The 19088-nt window shown below is 36.8% G+C and overlaps 1 protein-coding gene across 1 annotated transcript; it reads left to right on the plus strand.

The window, feature by feature from the left end:
- The first annotated feature begins 352 nt into the window (after positions 1-352).
- sgms1a (sphingomyelin synthase 1a) lies at positions 353-17715 on the plus strand. The gene is made up of 6 exons (XM_043262184.1): positions 353-585; positions 10344-11142; positions 13248-13365; positions 14014-14167; positions 14582-14748; positions 15332-17715. The coding sequence occupies exons 2-6, from the start codon at positions 10517-10519 to the stop codon at positions 15509-15511; spliced, it is 1245 nt and encodes a 414-aa protein (XP_043118119.1). The 5' UTR covers positions 353-585; positions 10344-10516; the 3' UTR covers positions 15512-17715.
- The last annotated feature ends 1373 nt before the right edge of the window (positions 17716-19088 follow it).

Here is a 19088-nt window from a genome sequence, read left to right on the forward strand (position 1 = left end):
AAAATAATAACCAGTTAATTCGCTTTATTCAGTAAGAAAACAAGTTTAACGCATCAATTATAGGTTTAACACGCAACAGCACACCTATGCACCTTAAATGTCACGGTATGAAATAGCAACACTATACAAGTTACTGTGGATATCCACTTTTACGTAAATTACACATATTACGTTAGCTGTTCAATTTGAAAATGAAAATAGGTGATGTGTGGAGCAACCAAACCCTATATTTAGTTTGTAGACATAGCATGATAAATCCAGTGTTACATTTTGGTTGGACCTCGATGAGGGGGCGGGGCGTTAAGTACTACGTCACGGGAGGGGGGATAAGACGGGATCCCCCTCCCACCCCTTTCTTCTTCTTCACACGGGAGCTGTTTAAAAACCGCCCACTGACGCGCACGTCTCCAGCTCGAGATACGCGACCAAAACCAACCAGCCCCATCACAATACAGTTACACTCTTCTGACGGGGATATTTCACGCGACAGCGGGCTTGTCGGGAGAGGCGCGTTATTTTGGCCTGGATCGGGATCGCGTCGGATCGGACGAGCTACAAGTCTCCTCTGTAGAAAATAACAACACGGTGAGTTTTACTCAACGGAGCTGTTGATCTTCACTTCCCAGGGCCTCTCCAAGAACACGTTTCTTGTATTTTGACGTCCACCAGTCCTCTTCTAGCCGCCCGCTGTGGACTAGGGGAATTTATTTTCCTCTGGGATCGAGTGATCCTTTGCCGTGTAATCTCTCTTTAATCGCTTGCCTAATCATCAGCTCTGTCGTTTCTAAAGGTGAAGAGCCGTTACGACACGACACACCGGGAGAGAATGGCAGCTTTTGCCACGTATTAATGGAAAGCGTTTGGCGTAATAGCGCGTGATCACGATCACCGTAATAAAGTGTAACGCTTTTCTCGCGCCAGACGCGTCAGTTGACGAAAGCCGTAACAATTTATCTCACCCATAGCGCTCAGTGACAGTCAGACGAGTCTGTCGCGAAAAAGTGGGTGATACGTGTTTTCAGAGGCTGAGTGGCCCACATGTTGCTTTCTGGGGTTGTTTACGTAGCATGTCCTATTTTAAATTGTTGCCAAATATGCAACCGAGCGATTAAAGGGATCGTTCACCTCAAACTGTAAAAAGAAAAATTCGATCATTTTAAGCCGTCAAATATTTCTGTTTGTGATTTTCCGAGTACTGTAAACCGATTCTCGAGGCACTCAAGTCAAGTGATAGTTTGGCGTCTGTAGTTTATCGCTATACATTTGAAATATGTTTCATACTAAACACTAACAATTTTCATGATGTTTAATGAAGTCTGAGTGTGCAATAAATAAAGACAGCACTTACTAATTGCCGATGATACGCTATCTAGCAGCTGTTGCCATGGTTACCATCTAACGTAAAAGCGATTTCTGTTCGCGAGCGTACCTATGTAGCGTACTCGGACTGTTAGCATTTTTTTTAAGTTGTTGGTAAATTAGTAACAGAAAAAGGAAAATATTACAATATTTAGTTTGTTAGCTCTCCCCCTAACACACATTCGTTGACCTATGTTTGCGCCAAACCTTTATGACTCTCTTTTTGTTGTTGTTGTTGTTGTTGTTGTTGTTGTTGTTGTTGTTTTTAGTGAAATAAAAAAGCAGATGTTAGAAACGCATTCACTTATTTTTCGTCCTTCTTCCATAAAACGAACAGCGAATAAGTCAGTTGTTCTGACCAGCGCCTTTTTTTTTAAAGTTTGTAACAACAGAAAATACAAAGCATTCATTTTGAAGTGAACTATTCCTTTAAACTTTTAGGTCATAAAAAAAGTGTTTTTTTAATCTTTTTGCCCTCTGAGTCTGAATTCAGTTCTTATCCTTATCACTCTCCCATGACCGTCTAGATATTTATTACTAAATGATTAAAATTTGTCCACTAAAGCTACGAAACTATTGCGGTATCTTCACAGTTCATACTTAACTTGCTGCCAGCAGTGAGTACTTTGACCTTGTAATCTCTGATTTACATGAAGGATATCAGGAAGAGAATATTGAACTGTCAAAACGCTGTAAAACCGCATAGATTTGACAGGAGAGTTAACAGTTCGTTTTAAGCCTGATTGATCTTTTTGATGACACGTAGAGAACAAAATCCGGACGTTTTCTGTGTTGTGTTGGCCTCGACTCTGTAGTTTGTTTCTGTCTAAAGAAGCAAAAGAGTGTCTAAACCACTTTTTTTTCCGGAATGACTTGAAACTGGGCCACATCACGGAAGCCATAGTAAGAAAAATGTGTTTATAGTTACTGGAAAGAAGAGCAGGAAAAAGGGAGATGGCAACGTACTCACATTTCACCTATAGACTTAAGCATGAAGAAAGATTTAAATCCTTGACCTCTCTGTTGAGACGTGTCTAGAGCTAACGTATCTATGCAATCCTAAATATTCAGGTGATTTTTTTTCTTAAAGTTAGATATGATGTAAAGATTAAAACCGGTGATTCGTGTGGCTTTGCAATGAATGTATGAGGATGTGGAGTCTCTGTGACATGTCTGTTCAGTTTCTTTCACGCTCCACCCTTCTCTGTCAATGTCTCTAGTGGTTTCTCTTTCTTTCTATCTCTCTGTTTTTCTTTTTTTACTCAGACACACATCCTCTTGTCCCTGTTTTTTTTCCTATCATACAATTTGTCCTACTTAAAGTGAAATGTCATATGGTCTAATTATAGGAAGAGGTCTGTATCTTTATCCTCGATATCCCAGGGAGGTTAATAACAACACAAGCAGGGCTGGATCCTGGGCTTATTTATTTATTTATTTATTTGAGCAGGCACTATATCACAGAAGACATTAGTAGGTTCCCCAATGTTGTGGAAGACCACAAGCGAAAGTGTATGTTTGTGGAAAGTTTCAGTTTTTTTGGCTTGGTTCTTTTAGTCATCTTTGTTTCACTTTTCCGTCTGTTATAGATTTCACAGCAACTATACCTTGCAATTGCATATGTGTTAATGTTAGTCAAGCTTCTATTAGTGCGTTTAGATGGCAGGTGGTGTTTTGATGTGGTTTTAAGTGCATGACTCTGGAGTATTCCAGCAGTGTTTTCAACAAGGTAATGCACTGATTACACACTTCGCTTCATCACATGCATAAAAAATACATGATTACTGATTTCAATGCATATTAAGGAGGGTTAAATATCAGAATTTAATCTATATGTGCAGACTAAAGTACAGCACAGGGCGAATGCGTGTAATGAGGTAATAACAACTTTGAAGTATATGTTTTGGGAGACCTGATCAGCCCTCAGAGGTCCTTTTAATATCTGCCCTTAAATGAATAAATTACCCAAACGTCCTCAATACCCCCTCTGTTTGTGGCACAGAAGACTGTGTGTTCTTGTATTTTGAATTACAAAAGATTATGTTTGAGTTACAAAGACGTTTCACTATTTACGCACTGATGACAGCTTGCTTTCGGAGAGCCAGTGTTTATGGATTTGTGTTTTTTTGTGTGTGTGTGTGTGTGTGTGTGTGTTCAGTGGTTCTGTATGCTTTGGGCAAAAATAGTGTAAGCCAAAGCAAATGTTTACAAAATACTGTCAAGGGTTCGCTCTATTTTACCCTTATTGGTTGTTTGTTTATTCAAATTAACTGTGCATTGCAAGTCTAATTAAGAGAAACAGGAGAAGGTGGAATGGAAAAAGAGAATAAGGAAGAGAAATCCAGAAATGTGCGGCAATGAATTTAAATTCAAGGTAGTGCTTTTTGTTCGAGTTATTCAATTGTGAATGTGTGACCCACGGGGAGGAGTTGGCTTTCTGGGACAAAGTGTCTTAAGTTATGTAAAGGTCAGATAGTTCCTGCTTAGGGCATGGTTATGAGAACTTGCATACTAATAAGGTTAATTAATAAAAAAAGCTTTAAAGTGCAGAGGTAAAACAGGCAGATGTGAGGTTGTGGGAGTTTGTTCCTAGAGTCGCAGGTGTTTAGTGGGGCTGTGTTGAAAGAGGACCTTGTCAAGGTCACACTGAAGGAGGAGTACATGTTTTGCATAACAACAGTTATATTGTATTTCATTTCAAGGTTGGAGAAAACAAAATACTGTATTTTGGTGATAAGAGTATCAGCTGCTACTTTTTATTATCCACATACACAAGACCTTCAACAGACTTCTTTAACGGTGAACAACTTTCATAAAATAAAATATTTCTGTAAGGAGATGTATGCATAGTCCACATATATTGCTGGTCAGGAGTAGACTAATTCATTCTTAAAAAGAGTGTGTGTGTGCGCGTGTGTGTGTGTGTGTGTGTGTGTGTGTGTGTGTGTGTGTGTGTGTGTGTGGTCGGTTGCGACACCTCAAGACATCAATCAGATGATATATTTTAAGGTATTTGTTTGTTTTTTACTTAAAATTCCAAAACCTAATTACCCAAAGACCTAGTAACAGGCTTTAACTATTGATAGCAAACTAATGCAGCTAATAGCTAAGGGATGAGTGTGTGTATTTGTGTGTGTGTGTGTGTGTGTGTGTGTGAGTGAGTGAGTGAGAGAGAGAGAGAAATGAGCTGTTGTTTTTATCATATTGATTACTGTATTTATTTGTTTGGCCAGTGACTTTGTGTTTTGGTTGTTTTGCATATATATATATTTATACACACACACACACACACACACACACACACACACACACACACACACATATATATATATATATATGTATGTATGTGTGTGTGTGTGTGTGTGTGTGTAATATGTATATATATATGTAATATGTATGTACAGTTGTAAGACCTTTGAAATAATAGATACCATTTGGCGAAGTGATATGTATTTTTTTTTTTTAATAAACATGATTTTATATTTTTGTGACTTAATTATTAGCTTTTCATCAACCCCCTGCAGTTCTCTGAAGAAACCCCATTGGTTCTAAAACATCAGTTTGGGAACCCTGCTGCGGGTTATTCTTTTGTCTATGGAAATGTTTCAGTGTTTCATTTATTCTTGTATTTTTGATTTATTTGTTCACACAATAAAAGTATGTGAAGTTCAGCGTTGTTTTGGGCCCCTTTGATTTTCATTGACAAAGACAGTTAGTTCTTCCAAAGTATTCTGGGCGAACTATCCCTTTAACTGAACTGAACTTTAAATAAATCACTTTCTCTCTCCGTTTATATAAATAGAAAACAAAAATCCCACTGGCATCAGCTGTTTAAGCTGCGTTCCTGATCTGGTAGAGCAACGCTGAGGCTGTGAGTTTGATTTCAAGGGAACACGCATGACGTAAACCTATACTTTAAGTCGCATTGGATAAAAACGTCTGCCTAATGCATAAATGAAAATAAACACAACAAAAATAGCTTGATCTGTAGTGGTTTCAGTCTCACGGTGCTATGTAAAGGTACACATCTGTGAGCAGGATGCAGGCTGTAGATGTAGGGCAGGATAGCAGGGAGAGCACCAAAACAGTGTTGATCTCTTATAATGAATTAATCTGTGCCGTAACTTGCTTCTGAAGTCCGCGGTTTCCTCATGCAGGGCTAGTAGAGCAAAAGTGATTTATTTAATCTCTCTGAATCACAGAGACAGACACTGAAAACATCTCCTAACGGATAAATCCACACAAACACTTGCAGAGCACAGTAGGAGGTTCTAGTAGATGAAACATTTGCTTTTACACAACCTGCTAAAAAAACTGCTGCTAGTGCTTGGGAAACTGACACTGAAGCGCTCAAGGACAATCTCTTTTAGTGATTACGGTGGATCCGTTGAGCTTTACCGCTCTCTCTTGCAAAGTCATCTGTTAAATTCTAATTTTTTTAAAAAGTTGTCATTTTGATTTTAGCTTTCGTATAACAGGTAAGAATGTAAAAACACAATTGATAACACTTATTTTGTATGACTCCTTGAAGTAATTTTGGTTATAACCAGGCCTTGACATTAATGGCATGCTACATTTGAGCTTCGTAATGTTTGCCTGTGTAAAAATGCCTCTAAATGCCACTTCACTTAATTCTACAGTGGATAGATCTGTTTTGTTAATTATGATTTAATTTGGTAACAGGCCTGTAGTGTCTCATTATATTAACTTATCATTCACACAACACAAATTTCATTTCATTTTTATAAATTGAAATAAAATGAAAACTAAAAGACTTTCAAACTGCATTAGCCAATATTTTATTAACAAAAGAACACAAAGAGTAACACAAAGTGTGAAACTGTACGTTTTTTAAAAATTTTAAATGGCTACAGGTCTTAAAAAAGTTTGATGCATCATTAAACTAAAAGACCACAAACTCTTCTGCAGCTGGAAACCTATATCAGGAAAGATTGGGACCAAATTCCAAAACTCCAGAAACTCATAACATCGATGTCTGGATGTCTTTAAACTGTTTTGAAAAAAAGAGAAGATGCTACACCCTGGTAAACATGCTCCCCTTCCAACTGTTTTGCGACCTGTAGCAGGCATCAAGTTGGAAATTAGCTCATTTTGTGCATAAAATTGTCAAATTCTGTGTCATCTATGCTCTATTGTGAATAAAATATATTATTGTTTTCATTTTATTCAAATAAAAAAAAACTTCTCTGGAATTTTATTTAAATTATTTGGTATCAAAAATTCTGCATACATTTATTAAAGTAAGTAAAAAGACCGCATTTCATATAGGCAAAAAAGACCTAGAAATCAGTTTAAGTAATCTTTGAGTCATTATTGATATGAATTATACACTTTTAACTTTTTCTATTATTCTGAAATGACATTGATTTAGAAGTGATGGGATGCAAAATGGCTTTTGCTCTAATATGCGTGATGCATTTAATTGCCTGTAAAATTGAAATATTAACCAGATTGTTCTAACCAAATCCAACTAGTGTGCTTTATCCGAGTAAAGGCAAATAAGCTATTTATTTCTGCCGTGACTTTAAAGAGAACCGCAGTTTTATTGCCAGCACACACAGTGCGATAATTAGAAACGGAGAGAAAGTGCCTAGCTGTCCTATATGTGTATTGATCTGCACAAGTGTGTGTGTGTGTGTGTGTGCTGTTGCATGATTAACAATATTTAGTGAAATTTGAGTTCACGTGTGTCGTCTGTTAAACAAAGGTTTCACCAATGACACGCATGACTGTTTCCACCTATCCATTAGTTGGACTGTTTGCTAAAGAGTGGACTTCAGTGGTCAGATGACTTTTCTATTCACATTGTTAGCTTGCAGTGATCTCTTTATCTTTCGCTTGCATGCAGATGTGTTTAGGAATTGTGTCCTTGTATACTCGTGTTCTGTAAATATTTGCCACCTTTTGTGAATAGGAACTGTGCCAGGTGTGTTAAGAGGCTATGTTTGTTTTAAGATGATGTAAAATGAGAGGTAATCAAAACTCACAGAGAGCAGCTACAACAATATAGCGTTTGCGTATAAAATGCTTAATTGTGACAAAAATCATAACCAGAATTATTTTGGTTGATACTGTAATCACGATTATTTAGCATTATTATAAGTTGGCCATGTGACCAAAACCTTAAATCAATAAAGATATTCATTATATATATATATATATATATATATATATATATATATATATATATATATATATATATATATATATATATATATATATATATATACTGTGTATATGTCACAATATGTAACGGATATTAATAAAGAAAGTCCTCAAAATGATTAAAAACAATTAAACTGTCAGTAATAAAAAAGCAGAGGACAAATAATACATTAGAATATGAAAGATACAAATAAAGCAAACTGCTTTTTATTATTTAAATTTTAAGTATTCCGTTAATAACCTTATTTTAGAAATTAATAAAGAATTAAAAGTTCTTAATAAGTTTGTAGCATGGTACAAAATATGTCATAAGATTCCTTGAATGTGTAAAGGGAATTTTTTTGGATGTTAATTTATTATCGTGTTGCTGTGTACATCAGTCACGCTGGTTTTTATTATAGCGTCAGCTGTGTATGCTAAGGTCTTGGTGTTCTTGCGCAACATCAGATTGAATTTATTTCTGTATCAAATTATATTGCTTTTTCGTTCATGGCTGTTTATACGTCACACTTTCAGGAATAAAGGCTGTGTATTTGTTTTGTGTGCAAAAAGTATCAGCAATAGTATTAAAAATCGTATATAACATAATGTTATATTGTATATAACAGCATTAGTATATAAAATTGTATTGATTAGGTTAAGATGAGATTCATTTATTCATGTTATCAATTTGTTCATTGTTTATGTGAGGCTTTTTTAAATCTAGTGTGCTTCATTCATTTACACATGATATATGCAGATAACTGGTACAGATTGTAATGATGCACAGTAATTAACATTCGAACACTCGTTGTTCATGATTAGTTGTATTAAATGCATTGTTTTAGCAACATTCAATTGAAAATGTCAAGTAGAGAGGCTCTAAAGATATTTACAAGATTAATGTTGGCTAATATATACTGCAGAGTGAGTTAACAAAACAGAATGAGCTGTGTGTCCTGAATTTTAAGAATGTTTATATAACAGAATTGAACTTGCTCATGTGACCCTTGTTTTCTAACTTCTGAATGTTTAAAAAATGTCTACCAAGATTCAGAAGCCACGGACTGCAGCTCGACCTTTTGTTGTTTAACAGAATCATGTTGAAGTTTAACCAGCAGAATTTTAACCAAAGTTAAAATTCAACTTTTACACTTTTAAAATGCAAAAAAAGAGATGCCGAGGAAGGAAGCGTTTCACTGCTGTTCATTTCTAACATGCATACTTGTATTTGTAAAAAAAACAAAGCAAAAAAAACAACAACAACAACACAATGTAACAGGATAACCTCTAATAAAAGATAAGGTAACAGCACAAACTGATGAACGTTGCACAGATAAAACCCGTTTAGTGACGTTATAGGAAGGCCTAAACAAAAAAAAAAGATAAAAAAATTAAGAATAAATATTGTGGGAAACTAAACTGCTTCTTACCCACAGGACATTTCTGCTAAAAGTCTGAAAGCTAATGGTTGGCTGGTCATCTGACGTATGGCCTATGGTTATTTGGCATCACTTCCAAGTTGCTATCCACTTCTTGTTGTTGTTTCTTGTGCTTGCTGGTTTGCTTTGTGTGCATGTCTCTGAGTGAATTTTCCCCCTTAAGCTGATTTAATAACCAAAGGTCTTCTAAACATAGTGTTGAGTCAGAGTCTTTTAATCTCTCTCTGTGTCTCTCTCTCTCTCTCAGGCTAAGTTTGCTCTTTGTATTCTGCTCTATGCTCAATTACACACTCATACAAGTTACAGCTTGGCAGGTAGAAGTCATAATCCACATTTCATAACATTTGTGTGTGTGTGTGTGTGTGGTATAACTATTACGTAACAAGTGATATTGTCTATATGTCTACGTATGTGCTGATTCGACATAAATGGTCAAAGCTGGAAGTATTGACTTTTAAATACAGTTTGTACAGCTCTACAGTGTTTCCCCATTCATGTTCCTTACTGTACGTTTATGTAATCCTACATTTTATGATTCACCCCTTGAATCATTATGAACTATTTATTTATACAGATTAAAAAAAAGTTCACACTTTAATTTAGCAAATAAAACTGTAAACTGTGACAGGAAAAACATTACAGATCGGAACAGGTTAATGTTAAGCAACACAAATGTTTTCAGCTTTGCCGTTAATAAATGTTTCATCAGCACCAAATCAGCATATTAGTATGATTTCTAAAGAATCACGTGACACTGAAGACTAAAGTAGAGACTGCTGAAAATTTTGTAGATTTTAAATAACATGAAAATATAAACATTATGTTAAATTATGAACAAATAAACTGTTACATTTCTTAGTGTATCAAACAACTGAAGCCTAACTTTTGATACAAGTGTCTTGATAGTGTAATAGAATAAGATTGCATCATTTTCTTTCCATTTCATTTTAAATTAATGTTTTATTTGTTTTAATGAAGTTATATTCATGCTGACTTGCAGTAGTGCTGACTTCTGGAGCAGCAAATGTGCTCTTCTTCTACCGAAGAAGTACGGAATAATAACTAGATTAAGATGGTGATTCAGACAGGTGTGGTTAAGATTTAAGATTTTTTTTTTTTCCTTTTTCACCCAGACTGCCAAACTACAGTTGCTATGGTTGGGAAAACACAAACAGACAAAACTGACACACTCACACAAAGTGCATGTTGTGCTCACAGTTCCACACTGTCGAACAGGATGTGTTCTTGTGACACACACGTCTGTGTTACTGTCAGCAAAAATGTGTTGCTAGAGCAAATAATTGCTAACTTTTTCTGTAGTAACAAATCTTTATCTGTTGATCTGTTAGCTAACTTATATGTGTTTTTCTTTTAAAGGGCCATACACTGGTGCACACTGACGCTAAGGGATTCAAAGGGGTGAGGGGTGAAATATTGGACCTCCCAGCTATTCTCCTCCAATGTCCCAGAGACGCTATGACTGTTATCGGGGCACCAAACTGCTGAGTGAAAACCCCTGAAACGGCCCTCCGACTTGCTCTTACCCAGATATGAAGGAGGTGAGGCTGTGGACAGCCAGTGACGTCTCTGATTGGCTCACAGACGAAGGCTTGCAGGAGTACACGGACGCGTTGCGAAATGTGGATGGCCCTGCCCTCTTGAGACTTTCTGAGGAAGACTTTAAGGCCTCGCCTTTGTCTCTGGTCACAGGGGACAGTGGTCGACAGCTTTTGGAACACATAGAGACTCTGCGCTTCACCAGCCACATGAAGGCGCGCGAAAACAGCCACCACACCAACGGTCACGCTGGCATCGCTCTCTCCAACGGCAGCGTGAGCAATGGCAAGATCCACAACGGCATTCCAAAGAACGGCTTGCATTCGGAGCCGATTCGCATCTTGATTCCAACGCTGGCTGAGCAGGAGCGCACGCCGTACCCCACGGAGTGGTTCAAAACAGGTGTGGCCTTCCTCTACGCTCTGTTCTGCTTCCTCACGACAACAGTTGTGATCTCAGTGGTGCACGAGCGTGTCCCGCCAAAGGAAGAGTCTCCGCCCCTGCCGGATAAATTCTTTGATCTGTTTGATCGTGTGGAGTGGGCGTTTTCCATCTGTGAGATCAATGGCATGCTGCTTGTGGGACTGTGGTTTACGCAGTGGCTTCTGCTTAAACACAGGTCGGTTCTTTAATCATTTTTCAAGTGGTTTTGATCTGTGAACTCTCATTTTTCATTTACACACCCTTGTGTCCTTCCAAACTTGGATGAGTTTCTTTCTTGTGTTAAGCATAAAAGAAGACATTTTGAAGATTGCTGGTAATCGAACAGTTCCTATTGACGTCCATATTATACTATGACCAACAACAGTTTGGTTCTTCAAAATTCTTCAAAAAATATCTTTTTTATATATATATATATATATATATATATATATATATATATATATATATATATATATATATATATATATATATATATATATATATATATATATATATGTATATATATATATATGTATGTATATGTATATGTATGTATATGTATATGTATGTATATATTACACAAAGCCTAGTGAAAGTATTCATACCCCTTCAGATTTTTTTTTTTTTTTTTATGTTGCTACCTTATGTTAAGCTTATGTAAAAACTTTTTCCCACATCAATCAAATGGCTTTTAACATCTTTGCAAATGGATAAAAGAAAAAAAACACCAAATGATTCCATTGCATAAGTATTCATACCCTTATGTGGAACAGTTACAATTTACCTCAGGGCCAGTCATAATGCTTGTAGATGTTACTACACTTAGAGTGAAGTGAACCTGTGGCAAATTCAGTTGAGTAGGTATGATTTGGAAAGGCACACACATCGTAATAAAAGGTCTAACATCTGTGGAAGAGTTGAAAAACAAATTCAGCTTGAAAGGGTCAAAGAAGCATGTAGTCTTTGCAAACCTTAATGGAAGAAGTTTGAAACAACCAGAACTCTTCCTTGATTTAGCCTGCTGGCCAAATGGAGCAACTGATTGGTTACCATGATGACCAAGAACCTGATGGTCACTCTGGTAGAGCTTCATGATCATATGTGGAAATAGAAAAAAATATACAAAAGAACAAACTTCACTGCAACACTTTATTGATCTGGGCTTTATGGCAGTATGGCAAGACTCAATCATCTCCTCAGTTAAGACACATGAAAACATGCTTGCAATTTGCAAAAAAGCACCTAAAGGACCCTCAGGCTCTGAGACACAAGATTCTCTGGTCTGATTAACCCTCGATTCTAAGCATCATGTTTGAAGGAAACCAGTTCTGCTTATCACCTGCAGAGTACCATCCCAAATGTAAAGTGTGCTGGTGTCAGCCTCATGCTGTGGGGATGTTTTTCAGTGGCAGGGACTGGGGGACTCATCAGAGTAGAAGGAACGCTCAGTGCAGCAATATAGAGATAGCTTTGAAGGAAACTCAGACTGGGTAGAAGGTTCACCTTCCAACAGGACAATGACCCTAATCACAAAGCAAGGGTGGCTTATAGACAACTCTGTAAATGTCCTTGATTGGCCCAGCCACAGCCTGGGATTGAATCCAATCAAATATTTCTGGAGAAACCTGGACATGTGCATCTGCGCCCCCATCCAACCTGACAGAACTTGAGAGGTGAAGAGGAGAGGAGAAGAATGGCAGATACTTGACAAATTGCTGATGAGCAAAGCTTGTCGCATCACTTCAGACTGTAAAGATGCTTCAGCTAAATATTTAATATAGGGTATGAATACTTATGCAGTGTAGTTATTTTGAGTTTTTTTATTTTTAATAAATTTACAAAGATGCTGCAAACCTAAATTTGGCTGTACAGTATGGTTAGTGTAGATTGATGTGAGGGAAAAAAAAGTAATATAAAGCAGTTTAACATAAGACAGCAACAAAAAAAAAAAAAAAAAAAAACAATGAAAGGGGTATGAATACTTTCGCAAGGCACTGTGTGTGTGTGTGTATATATATATGTGTATATATATATGTGTATATATATGTATGTATGTATGTCATTTTAAGTCATCTTGGCAGTTCACTAAGGCCCTCTAGTAGGTCTAACTACAGCACATTTGTTAAATTTAGTTCATGACGTAAACTTTAAACAGCTGAACCACAACTTAAATCATCTGTCATGAATCATAAACAGTCCAGAATGCTTCATAAACATCCAGATTTTGCTAACCATAAACATGGCATATTCTATGATCTGCCATTTTTGTTTGATTTCTCTCTGATTTCTCTCCGTTTATAGGTCCATAATCGGTCGCCGGTTCTTTTTTATTGTGGGAACTCTGTATTTGTACAGATGCGTGACCATGTATGCTACAACATTACCTGTGCCAGGCATGCACTTCAAGTGCTCCCCAAAGGTAACTGTTTAAGGACTTTCAAGAATACGTACGTGTAGCTTGTCACTGAAACTATACCTTCGTGCAGATGAATGTCGGTCTAGAATAAGCATACTATTTGAGGTGCAAACAAGGTAAAGTGTTCAAACCACATTTGGTAGTAAATGAAAACATCCAAAACCTTGCACGTATCGTTTCAGATCCCACTCTTGCTTGTAAATATGAATATGCACATGCACAACTGATGTGTAAGAACTGCATCAGAAATGATCCTGTACTTCTTAGACTTAGTCTTTTAGTCTTAGGTTGATACACTGGGCAACGTTAGGTAAGACACAGGGCCAAGACTGATCTAAATTATCCAGATAGACATTCTCAATTGAAAAGTGCCCAAGCAACATTGCTCATTGTTTATATAGTTTATCGCTTAACTATAGTTAATACTGAAGTACGGTGTAGCATTCATTAACAGAGTGTTGTAAATACTGTACATCTTGCAGTATAATACACCTTACACTATTTTTCTCCTTTTGAATCAAAGTTTATAAGAGTGTAAAGTAATAAAAAATAATGCAATGTTGCAAAAAAAGTAATGAAATAACATGTCGGTTGTTGGTCTATTTTGTATGTTTTTGTGCTCGTAAATGCTTATACGCGTGTGTGTTCCAGCTCTTCGGTGACTGGGAGGCTCAGTCACGGCGGGTAATGAAAATGATGGCCGGCGGTGGCCTGTCAATCACTGGCTCTCACTCTTTGTGTGGAGATTACTTGTACAGTGGACACACAGTGATGCTGACACTAACATACCTCTTTATTAAAGAGTGTGAGTAAACATATTTATGAACAATCATGTTGAAATATGCTTAAAAAATCAGTGGCCTCAAATTCAGGCCTTGGAGGGCCAACCAGCTCCAACTTCAACCCATTTTTGGAAGCTTCTAGTAATCCCGAAGACTTTGATTAGCTGGATCAAATGTGTTTGATTAGGGTTGGACCTAAACTGTGCAGAGCTGTGTTCCTCCAGGAATTGGGTTTGAGAGCAATGCTCTAAATGTTGTTGTGATTGGTTGATATCGCCATCTAGTGGACACTTTGGGCAATAGCACATATATTAAAATACATGTTATAAGAAAAACAAAAATACTTAAAACCATTGATAACATTTGTGAGTTGGGTATGTCTGCTTGCACTTTGAGACTATTATACAGATTCTTTTTTGGTAATGTGCTTTTTTTAGATTCCCCACGAAGGTTCTGGTGGTATCACTGGATCTGCTGGTGTCTGAGTGCCATCGGTATCTTCTGCATCTTGTTGGCTCATGATCACTACACCATTGACGTGGTAGTGGCCTACTTCATAACCACACGCCTCTTCTGGTGGTACCACACAATGGCCAATCAGCAGGTACATTTCTAGTTTAAAACTTGGAAATCTTTACATTTATTTAAAAATGCTTTAATGCTTTGTGTCTCAAATATGATCCGTTATCAGAGGTATATTAATTGTGGCCTAAATTAGATTTTTATTAATGTGCTAAATTAAATCAGTTATAAAGGAAAAAGTTTTAAAGATGTATTTATAGCGGTAATTAATATTAATATGCATTCTTATTTAGGCAGCTTGCAGCTTTACAGGAAAAATCAATGGAATTCTATAGAACTGCACTTAAGAGATATTTTTATTGTGAAATGATACATTTATTATTTATATGTGTGAGAGAGAGAGATATGAATTACACTACACTTGCACAAATGTTTCTTTAAACGATCCCATTCAGTTTTTCAATTTGAAATTTGTCATTATGTTTATATAAAACAACATTTTAAGTACAATAATGATAGTACATATAGTCATGCAAGAATATTGCCTCTACATTGCTGCAGTTGATGGGTAACTGTCTTCTGCAAGTAACTTCTGCATTTAAACTGTGACTTGAATTTTTGGGTCTGTTGCATCTCTTAACGTAATCTCTTCTGCTGCTCTTCAGGCTCTAAAGGAAATTTCCACTGGCAACCTGTTCTCTCGCGTGTGGTGGTTCGGCCCATTCCAATACTTTGAGAGTAACGTCCGTGGCATCGTGCCTCGAAACTACCAGCTGCCATTCTTGTTGCGAACAATGACGAGCGCCCGCGTTAAGTACAGTAAGCTGGACTCCCGTGAATCATGACCCACGGCTCCTGAATCGGTTGGAGCTCTGTGAGACTCTAAAACAGAAACTACTCTTCCCGTCAAGCCCTGCAAAACTGGTTGAGCACTGTGACGCATATACGCAGATCATTTTGTAGTATTTGAAGCATTTCAATGTCCCTAGCAGGTATGTGTGTGTAGAGCAGAACGTCTAACAACTGGATTTAATTTGCTGCTCTTTACAACAGTTAAAAATGGCCATGCCTCCGTCTGATAGGCATATAAGCTTTTTGTTGTCTTCTCGATGGACCTGGTCTGGTAGAATATGTCACTAAAGTTAATTTACCTGCCAAAACTGTACTGAATAAACTGGAACCCTTACAGTAACAGATTTTCTTTTTAAAAAAAAAACATCTTTTTGTAATAATTTTATTAATTCTGGAGTAAGACTTTTTCTAAATATTTCACAGGTTTATTTTACAAAACAAAAAAGTGTCGTCCAAATAGAATATCTTTTGTAGATTTGTACTTTCCTGAAAGCTGGGACCTGTACAGCTTCAGTGTTTTCTAGTGCCTTTCTTCCATACACAGATATATATTTCAACATGCAGAACATACACTATAATATATACACACATACATCAGTACACTCACCTTGTAGATGCTTTAACATTTTTATAATGTGTTAACCCGCAATGTTGTCTATCTGAACGTCTAAATGTTTAGTTTGGCCTGTGATCATTAAGAGAGGCAGCATGTTTTTAAAGAAGCTTTGAATGTGGGAGGGCTGTTCTGCCTTTCACGTTACGACAGTCCTTTAAATCAAACCCTAAACACACACGCACCTCCCAGTGTTTAAAATTAATGATTGTGTTCAGTTATTCATTATTTAAGCTTTACTTTTTCTTTTAAGTATCGTCAATTGGATACAGATGGAATAAAGGAGGGACTAGTTTTGACAGTTGGATATAGTGTTCGGTTGACAAAACACTGCTCAAACTTGATTGAAGAACGCGTTTTTTAACATGCAAAATGCAGTGATTGTGGTCACAGAAATCTCTGTAGGGTATGTTTACATAGCAAAACAACTAAAAGTGGCGCAGATGTGTGCCAGAACGCATATCGTGTGAATGGCCTCAGTCTGCGTTTCGTTAACTCATTTGATGCACCAAAGTTTTAATCACAAGTTTTACCGCAAAATAGTTTTCATAAAGAATCAAAGCTAGACTTTGGAAACCATCCTAAGGAAAGTCAGAAAAGATTTATTTTTTACAAACCGAATGTTTACAATATTACACTAATGATGAAAGTGTGCTCATCTGTCAAAGTAAATGACCCTTATATGTGTAGTTTTAAACTATAAAAGATTTGGTAAAAGAAGGTATTTGAGGGCTCCTTTTTTTTTTTTAATGTGAAGTGTCTCTGCTCAAAATGTGCTTCTGCTAGCCAAAGGGAATCATCGAGTTTCTTGCTAAACAGCCCGAAGTGTTGTAAACGTCCTGGAGCAAGAACCAAATAGAAACCCGGTGGTGTTTGTGACAGGCAGACTGAATGAGTCTGACTGACTGAAGTGTGAATGTACAATCAGTTACTGTACAGAGTCTAGAACCGGAAGGATAATCAGACGCACTTTAAAAAGTCGCCCGGCCACACACTTCACTTCAGTGACCTGCATGCTAATAAACCTGGAGGGCAAAGACACGGTTTTATTATTCCCCCAAGCAACAGCCTGACTGATGATGATGATGGTTCAATGCGTTGTCTTTTAAATGAAACTAAGAGTGGAATCAGACCTGTGAATGTCCGACATGTACAAATATGCAGCCAAAATGTATGTAACATTTGTTGTGGATATGAATGGCTGCAGTATGCCACATAGTTTTATCGTTTTGGGGTTTTTTGAGACCATGGAAAAGTCATGAAAACCAGTGTTGGGTTATAAAATATTTTAAGTTCTAAATAATAAAGTGTTTGTTTATTTAATTGGGAATCCAGATTGTTAAGCTGTTAATTTAGCTTTGTGTTACACTGCCAACTGATTGACTTGAGAAGTGAACAGTGTTGGCTTATGACTGTAAATGCATGTTATTGTTTTGTGTTGTTTTGTTTCCTTTTCTTTGTCAATCATAAATCCAGCATTGTCAAATTACTTTACATTGTCTAATGTAAACCTGTGTGCTAAACAATCTCTTAATATGAGACAAAGGAGTGGGGCAGATATTGAATAAAAAATTTAATATTCTGTATTGTTGTCTAATTTCCATTATTTTTCCATTACTGTATTCCTAGAATCGATCAAATGACCGCTGTCCTTCATTAACTCTTACTGCCTGACATTGACTCTAAACCTAGATGGGTTAGATCTAGTCATAGCATTCATTACATATTCAAATTTTTAATGTCATTGTTATATCTGAATTTTATCAAATGACATTTCTTTAATGGGCTTCCATACTTTCGTGTTTACTTGTGTGCAGTATTACACTGGCAGCAGATGATGTTTCATATTATTCATATCCTTTTGTATAATGTGTAAAAATAAAATTTAGCCTGTTAAGACAGCTGGTGAAAATAGCATATATTTCTACCCAACAATAAATGTTTGTGAATGCTGCGATGTCCAAATGACGGAAGCAACAGATTATCTTAACATACTCAGACTTTATTCAACTGAAAGCAACGTCACATGTTGCAGTTACTTACAAACACTGATAATGAAGTTAGCAAAGATATTAACCATGCAAGGTCTAGGGGATGTTTAGAACTGCTCTGTGTTCACCTGTGATGGGCAACACTCAAACACAAGTCTCAGACCCGAGGAATGCCATTGTTTATATGGGATTGCTTACAGACCAACAAAATGACTTCTTAATTTTCCACAGTGGCCATGAAGAATCTGCCCAGCAGCTGATCTGGAATCTGTGGGTGGCAAACACTTTGACTTTCCGCATAAATATTTACTCATTTGGAATATTAACCAGATAATGTAGCTGTCAAAGCTTCTGACAGCACTGCAAGCCAGGAATATACAAAGAAGGGGTTGTGTAGCGTAGTCACACCGCTTCTGTTTTAAGAATCGGTTTGATGCTGAAGTGAAAGCGAGAGCAGATTTTCACGAAATGTGTAAATGTGTCTAGCAAGCTGAATGTTTCCAGTCAGGCTGCATTTCATTTCCTTTTAAGTGCAACGCTAAGTCCTTGCACGTTAATATGCTCTATCTGTAACCCATAAAGCGCATCTTTAACATCCGGTGCAACTATGCTGGGTGCAACACTGAAAATGCACAAGAGTCAGATGTATTAGATAAGTGGATGGCAATGTGGCCATAAATAATTCAAACATTTTAAGATACTAGTAAAAAGCCACACCTAAAATGCAAAGGCAGTGATATCAGTACAGCTAACGAAATCACTGAGAGCAGTGCACTGTATAGCCTATGCACACTTGTTGTTTGTCCTCCACGTGTGAATTTTTAACCGCAAAAGATAAGAGTAAAAGTTTGTACAGCTGTTTATATTGAATGCACGGAAACTAATATTATAAGGTAACCACAGAAATTGGCCTAATTGTCACATTTGCCATTAAACTTCAGGCTTAGCTACACATCACTTAACAAA

The sequence above is a fragment of the Puntigrus tetrazona genome, chromosome 17 (genome assembly GCF_018831695.1).
Source record: "Puntigrus tetrazona isolate hp1 chromosome 17, ASM1883169v1, whole genome shotgun sequence".
In the NCBI taxonomy this organism is placed as follows: Eukaryota; Metazoa; Chordata; class Actinopteri; order Cypriniformes; family Cyprinidae; genus Puntigrus; species Puntigrus tetrazona.